This window comes from Palaemon carinicauda, chromosome 11, assembly GCF_036898095.1.
Source record: "Palaemon carinicauda isolate YSFRI2023 chromosome 11, ASM3689809v2, whole genome shotgun sequence".
NCBI lineage: Eukaryota > Metazoa > Arthropoda > Malacostraca > Decapoda > Palaemonidae > Palaemon > Palaemon carinicauda.
The window spans coordinates 115,130,190-115,146,152 of record NC_090735.1 but is presented as its reverse complement, the minus strand read 5'-3'; the positions used below and the strand labels follow the sequence as shown (position 1 = coordinate 115,146,152).

At 42.8% G+C, this 15,963-nt stretch overlaps 1 protein-coding gene across 2 annotated transcripts in view; it reads right to left on the bottom strand.

Annotated features, from left to right (window-relative positions):
• LOC137650133 (protein ABHD18) overlaps window positions 1–15,963 on the bottom strand; it is a 131,265-nt gene that overhangs the window by 22,641 nt on the left and 92,661 nt on the right. For both annotated transcript variants that reach the window (XM_068383278.1, XM_068383279.1), the window contains exon 8: window positions 12,968–13,596. In XM_068383278.1, the coding sequence (XP_068239379.1) occupies window positions 12,968–13,596 (629 nt within the window). The remainder of the gene's footprint in view (window positions 1–12,967; window positions 13,597–15,963) is intronic.

The following is a 15,963-nucleotide window of genomic DNA, read 5'->3' as shown; positions in this document are numbered from 1 at the left end:
CAGTTCTGGGGGAACCACTTCAATCTGCTGAGCTTGGAAGGGATGGACCGTAATTTCCTGGGTCAGCCAAGATCACTGCTCGTCTCTCGCCTTGACAGGAGTTAAGGGAAGACGTTCGAGAGAACGATCGACAACAGGTGACACCTAGGCACTGGATCTAGTTGGTGATGATCGTTGTGCCTTATTGTCCAGAAAGGACATCCTTCTGTGATTGCCACTTCCATGTGATGAACTTGACTCTGAACTCTCCAACGGGATTCGAGGAATCACTCTGACTTGAGGAGTCCGGGGCTGTGTCGGTGGAGGAGCCACAACCCAGGACTTCTGAAGGGTTGATACGAGGGTATCAAACCAAGAAGGAAGTTTACCTCTCTTCATGAAGTCCAGGGTTTCCACAGGTAGTCCAGGAGGAGGAGAACGTCTTTTAGAAGGAACATGAGAAGGTGCCTGTGTTGACCTAGGCGATAGCCTCTGAGGCAACAGAAGATCCTCTTTCGAAGGGCGAAGAGGATGATAGGAACTGATAGGAACGTCCACAAACTTATTAGGAGGTTCCTTGAACCCTTCGAGAAAGGGTATGTATTTACCGCTAGAGGTGGAAGTAGCCGGAGGCGGATGTGGAGATGTTGGGACTACGCTTACTGGCGATTCTGATACGTTTTCTCGCGAATTGTTCGTGGAAATCACAAGTTTCACGCATCAACTGGCGCGATTCGAGAGCATACATGCTCGTTTAGTGAGCGACAGGTACCAATCGTAAAGGTGGAAGCTCTGATGACTCCTGTTGCACCGGAGGACCACTCATGCTAGCTACAGTAGGCAATGAGGGCCTTTGCACGAGAGCAACTCAAAGCGTTGGTGAACGCATTACGGCAAAGGAACACATCTGAGAGCATCGCATAGGCAACCGCTTTGCTAAAGCGCCTCAGACAGCAAAGGGCGATGGAGGTAGCTCAGCTGGATGCCTGTCTGAGTGTTGTTCAACAGCAAGATCAGGTTTGGTTGGAGGTCGTTGAGGATAAGTATGAGCTGAGGTGCGTCGCACGGATGGACTGCGCGAACACCTACCCGTACCTCTTGGAGAGGAATGTCTAGATCACGATCGTGAGCGTTACGTTCGGGATCGTTATCGTGAGCGTCGTGATCGTGAGTGTCGTGATCGTGAGCGTAGTGCTCATGATCTTGAATGGTGCAAATGTTTAGAGTGCCTAGCTCATGATCGTGATCGTTGCCCTCTCGATCATGAACATCGTCCTCTTGATTGTGATCATCGACCAAGTGAACGCAAATGGCGCCCTCACAAGCGTGAATGTCTCCCTCATGAAGGTGAGCATCGCCCTTGCAAGTGCGAGCATTGTCCTCATGATCTAGGTCGTCGCGATCTAGAACATGAGCCTCCAGACAAAGATCTAAAACGTCTAGCTCGTGATTGTGATAACCGCAATCACAAGCTTTTAGGTCGTGAAGTGGAACGCCTTCTAAGAGAAAAGCACCGAGACCATGATGACCTTCAGTCTTGTGAACATGAAGCTCTGGAGTTAGAATGCCTTCTGGAAAAAGAGCGCCAAGATCGTGATAACATTCAATCTTTCAGGTGATGATCTGATTGTCGCAAACAACGATCAGAAGACGAGGGTCCCGGAGGACGAGAAGATGGCGAATCTCGCCTTCGCGAACAGCTAGCATATGGAGCGCTGGCCGCGTGAAGATCATCATCACCATCAGATGGAGGATTCCTGTGGGGAGAAACAGAAGGCTGAGAATTAAGAAACAATGAAGTCCCAGGACGGCGAGCATGTTCGTCATCAGCAGGAGGCCGTTGGAGGGCAAACACGAGCGATCGCCATGTCCACACGTGGAAAGGCCAGGAGAGGGCGACAGATAGATCTCGCAAACATCCAGAGCATAATATTGATTGATTGATTTGAAGTTTTCTGGCATCCTGATATCTAAGGTCATTGCTGCCGATATCATTTATTATAAATAAAAATGAAAAAATATTCAATGAAAACCATAAAAGGTAAGATGTCCTTTTAAAAATTAAATAGCTTTCAGAAGACCTGCTTCTGAAGTAAAGCTAAAAATACCGCTAGCATGGTAGGACACATCATGTCCAAGAATCTTGGCAAGGATGAACCTGCCATCCTTATCTTGAGCATCAAACATATTTCTTTCATTACTGTAAGTGGGACATTCGGTCAACAAATGCCTTACTGTCAAGAGTACCAAACTACTACTTCTTTGTCTGCATCTTTTCCCACTTTTATTTGGGGTCGATGTTTCTGGCCAGCGTTCTCCATCTACCTCTGTCCCACCCTTCATCACCAGATAATCCCTTTGATTGAAGGTCATCCTTGTCAAGGGTACCAAACACTCGTCGCAATATGACTGGTATTGGCCAGTAAGCAGATATTCATGTGTCACCCGAGTGTGACCAATGCAGAGACGACAAAGAGTAGTCTCCCACTTTTGGGGAATCATGTTATACTTTCTGGGGATATAACAATCGTTACCTCTTTCATCTTATTTTCAACCAAACCATCCCAATGTTGTTGCCAACTATTAGAAACCAAATTCCTAATGCTGGGTAAACAATCATCACAAAGAATCGGATACCTTCTTGGCCGCATCTCAGCATCAGCATTCTTTGCCAGTAAATTTGCCTTTTTGTTTCCAGACATACCTACATGTGCTAGAACCCAGCAAAATTGAACTGTTATACCTCTCAGTCTAATAATAAAAATCCATTCTAAAGTCTTTAAAATTAAAGGGTTACTAGAATTAAAAACTTGTAAAGCTTGAAGGGCACTCCTTGCAGCACTAAAAATGATAAAATTAACCCCCTCTTCCAACACTATTTTTCAACAGCGGTTAGTATGCCGTACAGTTCGGCCATTAAAGGAAGTGCACCTCTACAATTAAAAGCATTACTATGTACTCCAAATCCAATGCCAGCATCAGATTTAGAGCCATCAGTTTATATAAAAGTTGATTCCTTATGTTCTGCAACATGTTCCATAAAAAGAGACCTGGCTTCTAAGCCAGTCATATTCTTTTTAACTCCAATAAAATATTTAAAAAAAGATACCTCTGGTAATTTCCATGGAGGCGTTGATGATACCTTAAATGGGAGAACCTTAGGTCTAGCTATATCAAGAAGTCTATCAATTGTTTGACCCGAAAACCATTTTCTCATTAAACTAAATCTCTTTCAACATAGCATAAGATAAGAACAAAAATATTTGCCAGCATAATTTTCTGTCCCGCACAATTTCTTTTTATTACCCATGACGTCGTCAGATGCGGAAAAAAGGTTCTCAGCCTTTGACAGCTTTGAGTGATTTACGAGGAAGAGGTCATATATGGTCAGATGTTTGCTTTAAGTGCTCAACGCTAATCTTATAGCACATGGCACAAAAACCTGAGATAATTATATTTGAACAATTTTCATATCATCACATGATGAAAATTTCTCAAATATTTTTTTTTATAAAATACTGTACAGTACGTAAATTTTTTCGTTAACAAATAATGAATTTACTAATATTTCTATATAAATTCTAATATCCTTATTTTCCTTCCTTGAAATAACAAATATTTTAATAGAAAATTATTCAAGCATACATAACTAAATAAAAAAACAATCCAATATCACATTCTGAGAGAGAGAGAGAGAGAGAGAGAGAGAGAGAGAGAGAGAGAGAGAGAGAGAGAGAGAGAGAGAGAGAGAGAGAGAGAGAGAGAGAATGGCCAAGACTCTGCCAGTGTGATTTCTGTCCTGAACAGAATAAGATGTGCTACCTCCTTAAGCTTGCTGATAAGATTGTCTGATGGAAAGACTTTTGCTGCTGCCATGTCTATAAGCATGCCCAAGTATTTCCGCCTTTACTTGGCTATGAGATTCAACTTCTTACATGGCCAGGGTCAACTAATCGTCGAGATACATCAGCAGACATATCCCTTACAAGTGGGGCCATCTGCTACAAAGGAGAACACATAACTGAGCATTTGAAGAGCAGTACACAGTTCAAAAACCAGTCTTGAACGGGTAAACCGTACTATAGAGGAGTGGAGATACTTTCGAGAGGACTGATGCACGGGTACTTAAAAGTACGAGTCATTCACGTCCACTGAAAGCATGAAGTTGCTGATGTAACACAGCTTAGACCAAACTGTTTCCATTCTGTACTTTGTTTGAAAAACAAACTTGTTCAGTGGAGGGAGCTTTATGACTGGTCTCCAGTCTCCAATTGACTTCTCTACCAAAAAGAGCCAACCGTAGAAGACTGGAGACTCGTCTCAAACAACTTTGGGTGTGTTCTTCTCCAACATCCTTTCTACCTCTGTCTGCAAGGACAAGACTTTCGGCGATGTTGGATGATTACGTGAGAACTCTATCGTTACTTGAGATAAAGGGGGCCGATGATTCTTAAGGAGTAAAAAGTAACTGTCCCAAAAGAAACTCGGCCCCATATCTCTACCAGACTGCCCAGTAACAAGACAGGCATCCCCTTTCCATACTTTCTTCCTGCTTCTGCCCTTCCTATTAGAATTAGGTTGGGTAGCATAAAGGACTGCATGCACAAGAACTTTTCTGGGAGTTATGGCCAGTCACAATCGTGGTCTAGGAATGGACCAGAAGCCCTTCCTTGCACCCGATCTCGCAGGCAAGGCCAAACACTATAGTTTGATTGCAGTTCCCTTCAAAGGGCAAGGCCCCTTGAAGGAGTCTGCTCACTGGATCATGGAGTCCTCCACTTTTCCAATGCCGCCAACATGTGACTCCTCAGAAGGAGAGATGTTGTTGTTAGCACCAAAGAGTTACAAAGCGACAGAGTTACCTAAGGGCTAACTTATTTGAGAATAAGGAGACCAAAGCAATCCTTCTCTTCAAACCCAAGATGACCCACTGGTTTGCTGCCTGATATGTCAAGAAGGACAGTGACTTCCCACTAGACAGCACAAGACTCTTAAGCATCTCCAAAGACTCCAGGGTTGATAAGTGGAAAAGTATGTCACTGCTCCTGACCACTGGTCGAGCCAATAAACAACTTGGAGGGAGGCCATGGCAAACAATTCAATGGACACTGAGGCACCAATTCAAAGGTTGAATAGGATGTATCTTCCACACTGACAGGTCAACTTGCAGAGATGACACACCATGCTCTGGTGCATAGAACTTTCTCTGTCTCGAGAGTGGAGAGGCATGACCTTGTTTGACCAGCTGGATTTGAGAGTTCTCAGATCCATATATCTGATTGTCAACTTAATTCAGGGAAAACTAGCCAGATCTATTCTGAGAAGCTCCAAGAATGGCCTCAAGCTTTGAGGGCCACTGTAGTACCAATCAATGACTAAAGTTCTTCCTGCAGGTGGCACTAAGGTCCCTTTCCCTAGATCGTTGCACTAAGGGATGAAAGAACTTCCACACAGGAACACTCTGACCCGGGAATTTCTGCTTTTGTCAGCATCAGTCCAAGGTCTGGCGTCTTACGGGCAGACAAATCCCAAATACCCTCATACCCAACAGGAGTAGAGGGGGCCAGCAAACACTGGGGGAACCCTATACGTCACTATAAACCTGAAAAGCCCACAAAGGGCTCCTTGCTCCAGACACATATTCACCCAGAACTGAGCCATTGATGCAACTGCAAGAATGGTGGTAGCAGAAGCATTTAATGAGGAAATGGAAGAAGCAAAAGACTTGCTAAGACAGACCCTGGAGAAGGCTTAGCTTTCTTTTTCCCTTTCAAAAGCATATGCTTGCCACTGAATAGGACAGGATCTTCACTCACCACAAAGAGATGATTGTGAACAATCTTGCCCAATACAGGAGGTGCAGAGAGAGTCTGGGTCTACAGCCAGTTTGGGCATAAACCGGTTACGATGTCTCAATTTTTCCCGGCTACTAGCCCGAGCTCACCACCTGTTGTTAACTACCTCATTAATGATTTCAGTGACCATTCCAGTTCGTATTAAAAACATCTCCCTGTTTAAATGATGAAAGGTTTGTATACGCATAGAAACAATGCTTTTAGTTACCATACGATCCTCTGTTCCCACAAAATACTTCAAAGGACCAATACTCAGACGTGAAATGATTGTCGAGTAAAAAGCGAAAGAGAAAGTACGGTACTGAGTTAAGCTTAAAGAAGAAGACTGAGTTGACTGCAAATAAGTAGAATAAAATACTTCATTATATTTCAGTGGAGGAGGTGGATGGTATGATGCAATATACTTGGCTTATGATACATGATGTCATAACAAAGACTGTACTATGTTCACAGGAAAATTTTTCCAAAATACAGTAAAGGGGGAAAGCAAGAGTTAGTAAGTTTTAATATCTATTCCACCCTAGAAAATTAAGCCAATTACATACAGTACTCAGAAATTCATAAAGAGGGAGGAAGTACATGAAATATTCAGATGAGAGGAAGCTAAGTAAATGTCAAAAAGGACGAGAATTAAGCAAGGTAAATCTGTCTATGATGTGTAGTTCATTTAACCTGCCAAGCACATAATTTTTTTGTGATTCCCAGTAACTTGAGTAGCTTAATATAGCTAAAAGAAGGCTTCTACATTGCAATCTAAATAACAAGCGATGAAATATGTTATTTTCCTTAGTAAAATAAATTTTTGAATATACTTACCCGATGATCATATAGCTGCATCCCTGCTGACCGACAGAAAAAAACCTACGGGCGGAATACGCCAGCGATCGCTATACAGGTGGGGGTGTACATCAACAGCGCCATCTGTCAAGTAGGTACTCAAGTACTCGATGTCAACAAAGAACCAATTTTCTCCTCTGTCCCACTGGTTCTCTATTGGGGAGGAAGGGTGGGTCCTTTAATTTATGATCATCGGGTAAGTATATTCAAAAATTTATTTTACTAAGGAAAATAACATTTTTCAATATCAAACTTACCCGATGATCATATAGCTGATTCACACCCAGGGGGGTGGGTAGAGACCAGCATTACAAGTTGACATTATGAGCTAAGTATTCCGTATTTCATTTTAGCAGTTATTCAAAATAACAAGCATAAAATAAATAAGTACCTGGTAAGGAAGACGACTTGAACAATTACTCTGCCTTTTTAAGTACGTCTTCCTTACTGAGCCTCGCGATCCTCATAGGATGCTGAGCGACTCCTAGGAGCTGAAGTATGAAGGGTTGCAACCCATACTAAAGGTCCTCATCAAAACCTCTAATCTAGGCGCTTCTCAAGAAATGATTTTGACCACCCGCCAAATCAAGTAGGATGCGAAAGGCTTCTTAGCCTTCCGGACAACCCAAAAATATTTCAAGAGAAAGATTAAAAAGGTTCTGGAATTAGGAAATTGTAGTGGTGGAGCCCCCACCACTACTGCACTCGTTGCTACGAATGGTCCCAGAGTGTAGCAGTTCTCGTAAAGAGACTGGACATTCTTAAGATAAAAGACGAGAACACTGATTTGCTTTTCCAATAGGTTGCGTCGAATATATTTTGCAGAGATCTATTTTGTTTAAAGGCCACGGAAGTTGTGACAGTTCTAACTTCGTGTGTCCTTACCTTCAGCCAAGCTTGGTCTTCCTCATTCAGAAGGGAATGAGCTTCTCGTATTAACAGTCTGATAAAAATAGGATAAAGAATTCTCTGACATAGGCAAAGATGGATTCTTAACTGAACACCATAAAGATTCAGACGGGCCTCGTAAAGGTTTTAAAATAGAACTTAAGAGCTCTTACAGGACATAATACTCTTTCTAGTTCATTTCCAACCATACGATAAGTTTGGAATATCGAACGATATTGGTCAAGGCCGAGAAGGCAGCTCGTGTTTGGCTAGAAAACCAAGATGTAGAACATGTAGCCGTTTCGGATGAGAATCCGATGTTCTTGCTGAAGGCATGAATCTCACTGACTCTTTTAGCTGTGGTTAAGCATATCAGGAAAAAGAGTCTTAAAGGTGAGATCTTTCAGGGAGGCTGATTGAAGTGGTTCGAACCTGTCTGACATAAGGAATCTTAGAACCACGTCTAAATTCCAACCAGGTGTAACCAAACGACACTCCTTCGTGGTCTCAAAAGACTTAAGGAGGTCCTGTAGATCTTTATTGTTGGAAAGATCTAAGCCTCTGTGACAGAAGACTGATGCCAACATGCTTCTGTAACCCTTGATAGTGGGAGCTGAAAGAGATCGCTCTTTCCTCAGATATAAGAGGAAGTCAGCTATTTGAGTTACAGAGGTACTGGTCGAGGATACGGATACTGACTTGCACCAGTTCGGAAGATTTCCCACTTCGATTGGTAGACTCTAAGGGTGGATGTTCTCCTTGCTCTAGCAATCGCTCTGGTTGCCTCCTTCGAAAAACCTCTAGTTCTCGAGAGTCTTTCGATACTCTGAAGGCAGTGAGACGAAGAGCGTGGAGGCCTTGGAGTACCTTCTTTACGCGTGGCAGACGTAGCAGGTCCACCCTTAGGGGAAGAGTTCTGGGAACGTCTACTAGCCATCGAAGTACCTCGGTAAGTTATTCTCTCGCGGGCCAGAGGGAAGTAACTAGCGTCAACTTTGTCCCTTCGTGAGAGGCGAACTTCTGCAGTACCTTGTTGACAATCTAGAACGGAGGGAATGCATATAGATTTAGATGAGAGCAATCTAGTAGAGAGGCATCTATAAGAACTACTGCTGGGTCCGGATAGGTGAGCAAAGTATTGAGAGCCTCTTGGACATCGAGGTTGCGAAGAGATCTATGGTTGGCTGGCCCCAGGTGACCCAAAGTCTCTTGCATACATCCTTGTGGAGGGTCCAATATGTTGGAATTATTGTCCCTTCCTACTGAGACAATCTGCTAAGACATTCAAGTTGCCTTGAATGAAACTCGTTACTAGTGAAAAGTCTAGACCTGTTGAACAGGAGAGGAGGTCACTTGCGAACTCGTACCATGTCAGAGAGTAGGTCCCTCCTTGCTAGGAGATGTACATCAAAGCAGGGAGTTGACCGTGTTCACCTCCACTACTAGCCTTGAAGGAGAGACCTGAAGCTTTACCAGGTCAGACGTAATGCCAGAAGCTTCTTGCAGTTGAAATGCATTGTCCTTTGACTCGAGTTCCATAATCCCGAGCATTCCCTACCGCCTAAGGTCGCACCCCAGCCTACGTCCGATGCGTCTGAGAAGAGAACATGGTTGGGAGTCTGAACAGTCAGGGGAAGACCCTTTCAAAGGTTGATAAAGTCCTTTCATCAAGTCAGACCAGACTTATCTTCCGGAAACTGGGATCGAGACCGCTTCTAGCGTCTTGTCCTTTTCCAGTGAAGAGCTAGATGACACCGAAGAGGACGGAGGTGTAGTCTTCCAAGTGACACCAATTGAACTACGGATGACAGTGTCCTAACCAGACTCATCCACAGCCTGACAGGGCCGTGTTCCTTCTTCAGCATCTTCTGGATGGATAGCAGGGCTGGGGGTTGATCGTCTTGTTCAGCCATGTCCTCATCAGAGGGTTCCTCATCCGAAACTGATGAGGAAACGGCAACGGAGTGGGCAACGTCTGACTCGCTGAATCCGGTCGCACTGGTGGATGCGTGACGGAGCCGGACACAAGATCACGGTACTGCTGCACAGTCTGTGAACTGTCAACCATGGGGACACGAGGAAGTACAGCGACAACCCGAAAATGTCTAGACTGTCTGGGTTGTGCAGACAACCCCTATCGGGTTGCTGAGGTTGCCGCACTGCGTCACAACAAGTCACCTCTGCTGGTTGTTGAACGTCTTCCTAGTGACACACTGAACGTTCACAACCACCTCCGAGAGTCGCTTAACGTCAACGTGCGACTGGCAACCCACACTGGGTCGCACCGGTGGAGGAACCATCTCAACTGGCGGACGTGAGTAGGATACCTCAGCGTCAACAGGGCGTACAACCAACCGGTAGGAAGGTTGTTGGCTAGAAGGTTCTTCTCCGTAAAAAATCCTCTATCAAGGACTAAGCTAGGACTGCATGTCTTGCAACAAAGCCCAAGGTCTATGGGAGCAGGTGTGGCAACAGACGGGGTTAGCGACTGAAGCGGAACCATTTACCATCCCTGGAAGCATGTTATGCTTTAATTAAAGTACATAGGAGGCTAAGCAGCTTAAGGCTCCTCTCCAAATGACAGAGTCCTCAAGGGAATATCAGAAGGAGGGAGAATAGCACTTTCTCATCTACAGGAACCATGTCCGAGAAAAGCTAGGTTATCTCAGTGAGGGTTTCACTGGTGCATAAGCAGCAGACCAGAAGGCAACGTTATGTAACAGCTTGACAGTCTGTGAACTGTCAAAAACTGAACTGTCAACCACAACAGGTGCGTGAGGACATACAGCACTGGTGGGGAAGCCTCAACTCCTGACTGACTAGTCTGCTGCGGGCGAGTGGCGGTAACCACAGTGTGTTGCGGAGGCTGACACACCGTGTCAAAACACGGCAGCTTGTGGTAGCTCACGCACGGCAACGGAGTGCTTGGTGTGTCTGTGGGAGTCAGCATGTGTCTGGCAGGGTCGACTGCGCAAGGGTGGAGGAGCTCTCACAACAAGAGTGTGGGAGCAGGCAGCCATGCTGGGCGCACAACCGTGGCAGGCTGTAGGCCAACGGGTGCATCGTCAACCTTCTCCGCAGTCGGAGTGTGGGAGCTGGCAACAACAAAAGCGGAGTGCTGGTGCGTGGGAGGGACTGCCGTGGGTTGCGGAGCATGCCACATTGCGTCAAAACACGGCAGCTTGACAGCACCTTCCCACTGCTGATGCAGTAGCTCACGCATGTCAACGGAGGGTGCAGCATGAACATGCGTCTGGCAGGGTCGACTGCGCATCAGTGGTGGAGCTCTCACAGGTGGAGTGTGGGAGCAGGCAGCCGCAGTATCTGCTGAGCGCACAACCGTGGCAGGTTGTAGGTTAACAGGTGCAGTGTCAACCTTCTCAGAACGATACTCCTGCATGAAGGAAGCAAGCTGAGACTGCATAGTCTGCAGCATGGACCACAAGGGTCTACAAAGAAGGCAACAAACGGAGCTACTGTCCGTTGTGACTGAGGGTCTAAAACAGCTGGTGCGGCAACAGACGGAGTTACTGCCTGTTGCGGTACCACCTTGCCTCTCTTGGGAGGTGTGCAGTCGTCGGATGACTGCAGCGAGTCCGAACTGACCCAGTGGCTACACCTACGCCGTTGGACTTGCGCGGAAGGGACCGACTTGCACTTAAAAGCTGCAAGATTTGGTCCATGGTTTCTGCGAGAAACCTCTTCCGCAGACGAGGAATAAATGGGCTCTCTCGTCTTTGTGTGGGTGGGGCGATCACGTCGGCAACATGTGTAGATACACCCGAAACCACCGAGGGAAACGTCTGTTCGTCGATCAAGGCCTGTGGAACCCATAAGTCGTTCGACATTACTTCTCCCCTGGGCTTGGGAGCTTGTAAGCGGTCCCGGACTAGGTGAACAACTGGCACGAACAGACGAACCCTCGAACGCAACACTGTAACACTTTGCGCATATCACTTCATCACTTTTGATTTTCTGTTTGCACTTATTTCACTGAAATCGAAACTTTAAATGATTTCTACCTGAAACACGCAATCCTATCCTTCATTAAAAGGTAGTAATTGCGAAAACAGTTTTACAATGCAACAGAAAAACATAATTAAAGATAAAGAATTCAGTGGCTGGAAAAGAGACTAAACACTAGATCAAATAAACTACGTTTAAAATCTCTCACCGCATAAAGCCTGGGAACAAGAATAAAACTCTAGAAACGTTTTACCTTCTTCCCCTACAGCGACTAGGGAGAAGAGTAAAAAACGAGAACAACGTTACCCGCTTGAACGAAACGTTTATTCTCCTCTCTCTCCCTCCGTCTCTATCTCTCTCTCTCTTCTCTCTTGACTTAGAACCTGAGAGAAGAGCCCAATTATATATCGTTAAAACATATTATTTGCTAAAGGAAAAAACTGAAAGGTTTCCCAAATAAAAAGTTCCTTTATTAGAATTTAAACCATTTAAGCTAAGAAAGAATGAACGAAACGCTAGAATCGGTTTACTCTTACTGCAACGTGAAACCGTGAAATACTCTCTCTCTATCGTAACGATAGAGCGCATGTTGAACGTTCTGAACGTCAACAACTGCGGAGACTAAACTAAACGTTAGTTCATCTTTAAAAACAGTACGAGACTATCAAAGAAATTCTTTCAAAAACATTAAAATTAAAAAAGTATAAATTCTTAAAAGGTAAATACGATATGACGGGCTCAATGTTAATTAACTTCGGTTCCAAGTAAGGACCGCCTACTATTAGGAAAGGTCGCAAATAAACAAACATAAAAATTAATTTTTATAAGTTTATAATAAATGGAAAGTTAATCGAAGAGGCCTATAAGGGCGGAGAGATATAAAATAAATAGATCTATAACTTGTTAAGCAAAATTATCAAAAACCTAAACACACTTCCGTTTAAGGGAAGGGTCGGCCATTTAAAAGTGAAAGAGAGTCCATACTCTCTTCGTCACCAACACTTCCGTCTAAGGGAAGGGTCGGCCATTTAAAAGTGAAAGAGAGTCCATACTCTCTTCGTCACCATAATTAAATCTATCCAAAACGAGTTCAAGTTTTGAAATGAAGATAAAACCCCTGCATAGCGAAAGCTCAAAACTGGAATAGTGTACTTCACCAAATCGTTGTGAAAACAAATCCAGTTAGGGACGGCGTATTTAGTAGGTCTTGCCTGTGGCACGACAGAGGGAAAATTGGTTCTTTGTTGACATCGAGTACTTGAGTACCTACTTGACAGATGGCGCTGTTGATGTACACCCCCACCTGTATAGCGATCGCTGGCGTATTCCGCCCGTAGGTTTTTTCTGTCGGGCAGCAGGGATGCAGCTATATGATCATCGGGTAAGTTTGATATTGAAAAAATTACAATAAAACTATAGATATATTAGTATAAAATATTTACCCGTCTTTTTTAGCAGCAACAATAATAATCAACGAAGGGTCGACTGGAACACTAAAGTTGCCAAGATGAGTACATTCATCCATAACACCTCTCATGAACTGGACAGCTTCCCATGTCAAAGTATCTTTCACCTTAATATAAGGGTCAAATTTCACTGGCTTCATATTTGCAGCATCCTTTGGCCTTATGCCAACTGGAGTAAATTCATGACAGCTTCTATTTGTAATGTTACTCTTAGCTTTTCCATAGCCAAGGAGAATGTTTTTCTTCTCTGAATCATTGTCTTGGCTTTTAATTAGTTTTGACTTTGCCAGGCCAAAATTCTGTAAAATGTTTATTCTAGGCAGGGGTATACTTAGGCTGCCGGATTTCTTAATCCCAGTGTGCATTCTTTGTACTTTTTCAGGATTTGTTTTCATTGATATGTTACTCACTTCCGTTTTTGGGTTACTCTTGGCACTATGTTCACATCCACCTGTTTGTTCAATGGTTCTTCCATTATCAGAAGGTTCTTTACAAGTGTCTCTTTTCATGACATTGCTTTCTTTCATAATGTTTTCTACATGAACTAAACTCTTGGGAAAGTCTCGAGCAAACTTCTGGCCAACTTCGTGATATACAGAAAAATGCTGTGAAAGAAATGGACATAACTTTATGAAGTATTACAACAGTTACAATGTATTCCTTTGCTTACAACTAGAATATATTGCCTAGAAAAAATTTAAAAGGTTAAAACACCATTCCACAGAACACACCAAAAAATTAAACATATTCTTACACAGGGTAGACAAATGATAAAGTGAAATATTTCACTGACTGGAGGTGAAGTAGTCTGATATGAATGGCTTTAAAGGTAAGGAACCATCACAGCAGGCTTAGTCCATTACTTTCTGTCACTAATAATTATTGCAATATCAGGTAGGGAGGTATGTCACTAGAAATATCTAAAAAAATAAAAATTCTATGCCAAGTCTCTACTTAAGATAATTCCATTTATATGTCAAACAAAAGACAAATTCTACAATACAGTAATAATAAAATCAGTTATTTTCATGCCTACCTCTAGGTCACTGCTTATATCTACATAGAGAAAGCTTTCTACATATAACAGTAGAAAACATTCTCTACGAACCCTTTCCTCCACGGATTGCCAGTTTAGGAGCCTCAACCCAAATGAGTAGCCCCTGAATAGTTTCCATAATTTACAATGACCCCACACCAGCCCCGACCTATGTCCTCATAATTTTTACAATGCCTGAGCAATTCAATGTCTTTGATAAAGTCTAGGAATTTATCCTTATAATGGGATTTAAAGGTTAACCATAGTATATTTTTTTTATCTTTTAAATCACTTGAGTATTAGGATAATTCAGTTATGTTTTCTTCCCTTACCTGATTAGAGTTATTATATTTTCTCATAATAGTTTATAGCCTCTGGTTACCTTGCCACTGCATAGGTTTTATAACAACCAAGAATTTAATCAATTGAATTTTATGCTGGAGATTTTCTCTTCATGTTCAATATTTGTATCAGTTTCTTTGTTTAATGACATTATTTTCCACTTAACTTTAGTCGGGGGCTGCGTTTATGTGTTTAAATTTCTTGTTGATAATAATGGAAAGAAGGTTTTCTCTTTCAGTATTGTATATTGCATCTTTTTTTTTTGGGGGGGAATGTAGTCCCTTGGAGGAAGTTCAGTCTACATACTTTTGTCCTTTTCATGTTTAGATTTTTTATTAGTGAATACTGTACAGTTTACAAAATTGAAACTAAATGGCCAATATTAAGTACATATACAATTTTTCAAAACTTTTGGGATTAAATGGTTGCCATTTAGTTTCGGTACCTGTAAGTTTGGCAATCATTCACCTTCCTCGGATGTTCCATCGAGTTTCCTTAGGTGATGGGAAGAAATGTTTGACCCCCGATCAAATTCAATGAGTTTGTCCATTTTCATATTGTTTGGTACATTTTGAATAACCAAAGAGTAAATGGGGTAACTGATTGCAAAAGAGCACCATTTCTGTGCTATACTTAGTAATGTGGCATGTAGTATTATGTTCTCAATACTAAGTGTACACAGTTATGCCTATAACGTTGTACAAAGTCCTGTGAGCAATTTACCCAATAAACACACAGCTGAGACAATCAAATCTTCGGCAATAGTGCAATGGAAACAAGACTCATCTCCCACATAGATGGCCGGTCTATTCAGCAACAGGACAGGTTAATTGGCTTGACAGAGCGCTCATCCAGTCACAGCACTGCACCTGAGCCCAAACCCCCACCAGAAAAATCCTGCCATTCCCAACATTCACACCAACCAAACATAATAGACACGACTCACATCCATAATTAGCCTTCTTCTCTCCACCTGAAGTAGCATTTCACTTGAAATGCAACTATAAAAATGTAATAATCATGGTCAATAAATAACTAACTAGTGATACCTCCTGAAAGAAACTGGAGAAAACTGATAACCTGGAACAAATTTGGAATACCCCTCGGAAGAGCCTACTTATATTTTATGTACATAAAAAGAAAAATAATATCAGTAACTATTTGTCTCATTACCTAAGCTAAGGAGGTTACATTTTTGAGTCCGTTTATTTATTTGTCTGTCTGTGGACAAGATTTGCCGTTGTGTCTGTGAACAGGATTACGTCAAAACTGTTCAACGGATTTTGATGAAATTTTCACCGCAGATAGACCTTGTGTCATGGACGACCCCATTAAATTTTGGAGATGATCCAGATCCAGATCTTTGTTTTTCATAATCTTAAAAATTACATCACAACAAATTGACAGATTTTGATGAAATTTCCACCACAGATAAATCTTAGGCCATGGGCAACTCCATTAACTTTTGGAGCTGATCTGGATTCTAGATCCAGATTTGGTTTTTCTTATCTATTCATCTATTTCTCTATGTCTGTGGACATAATTACGTTAAAACTACTCAACAGATTTTGACAAAATTTTCACCAGATATAGA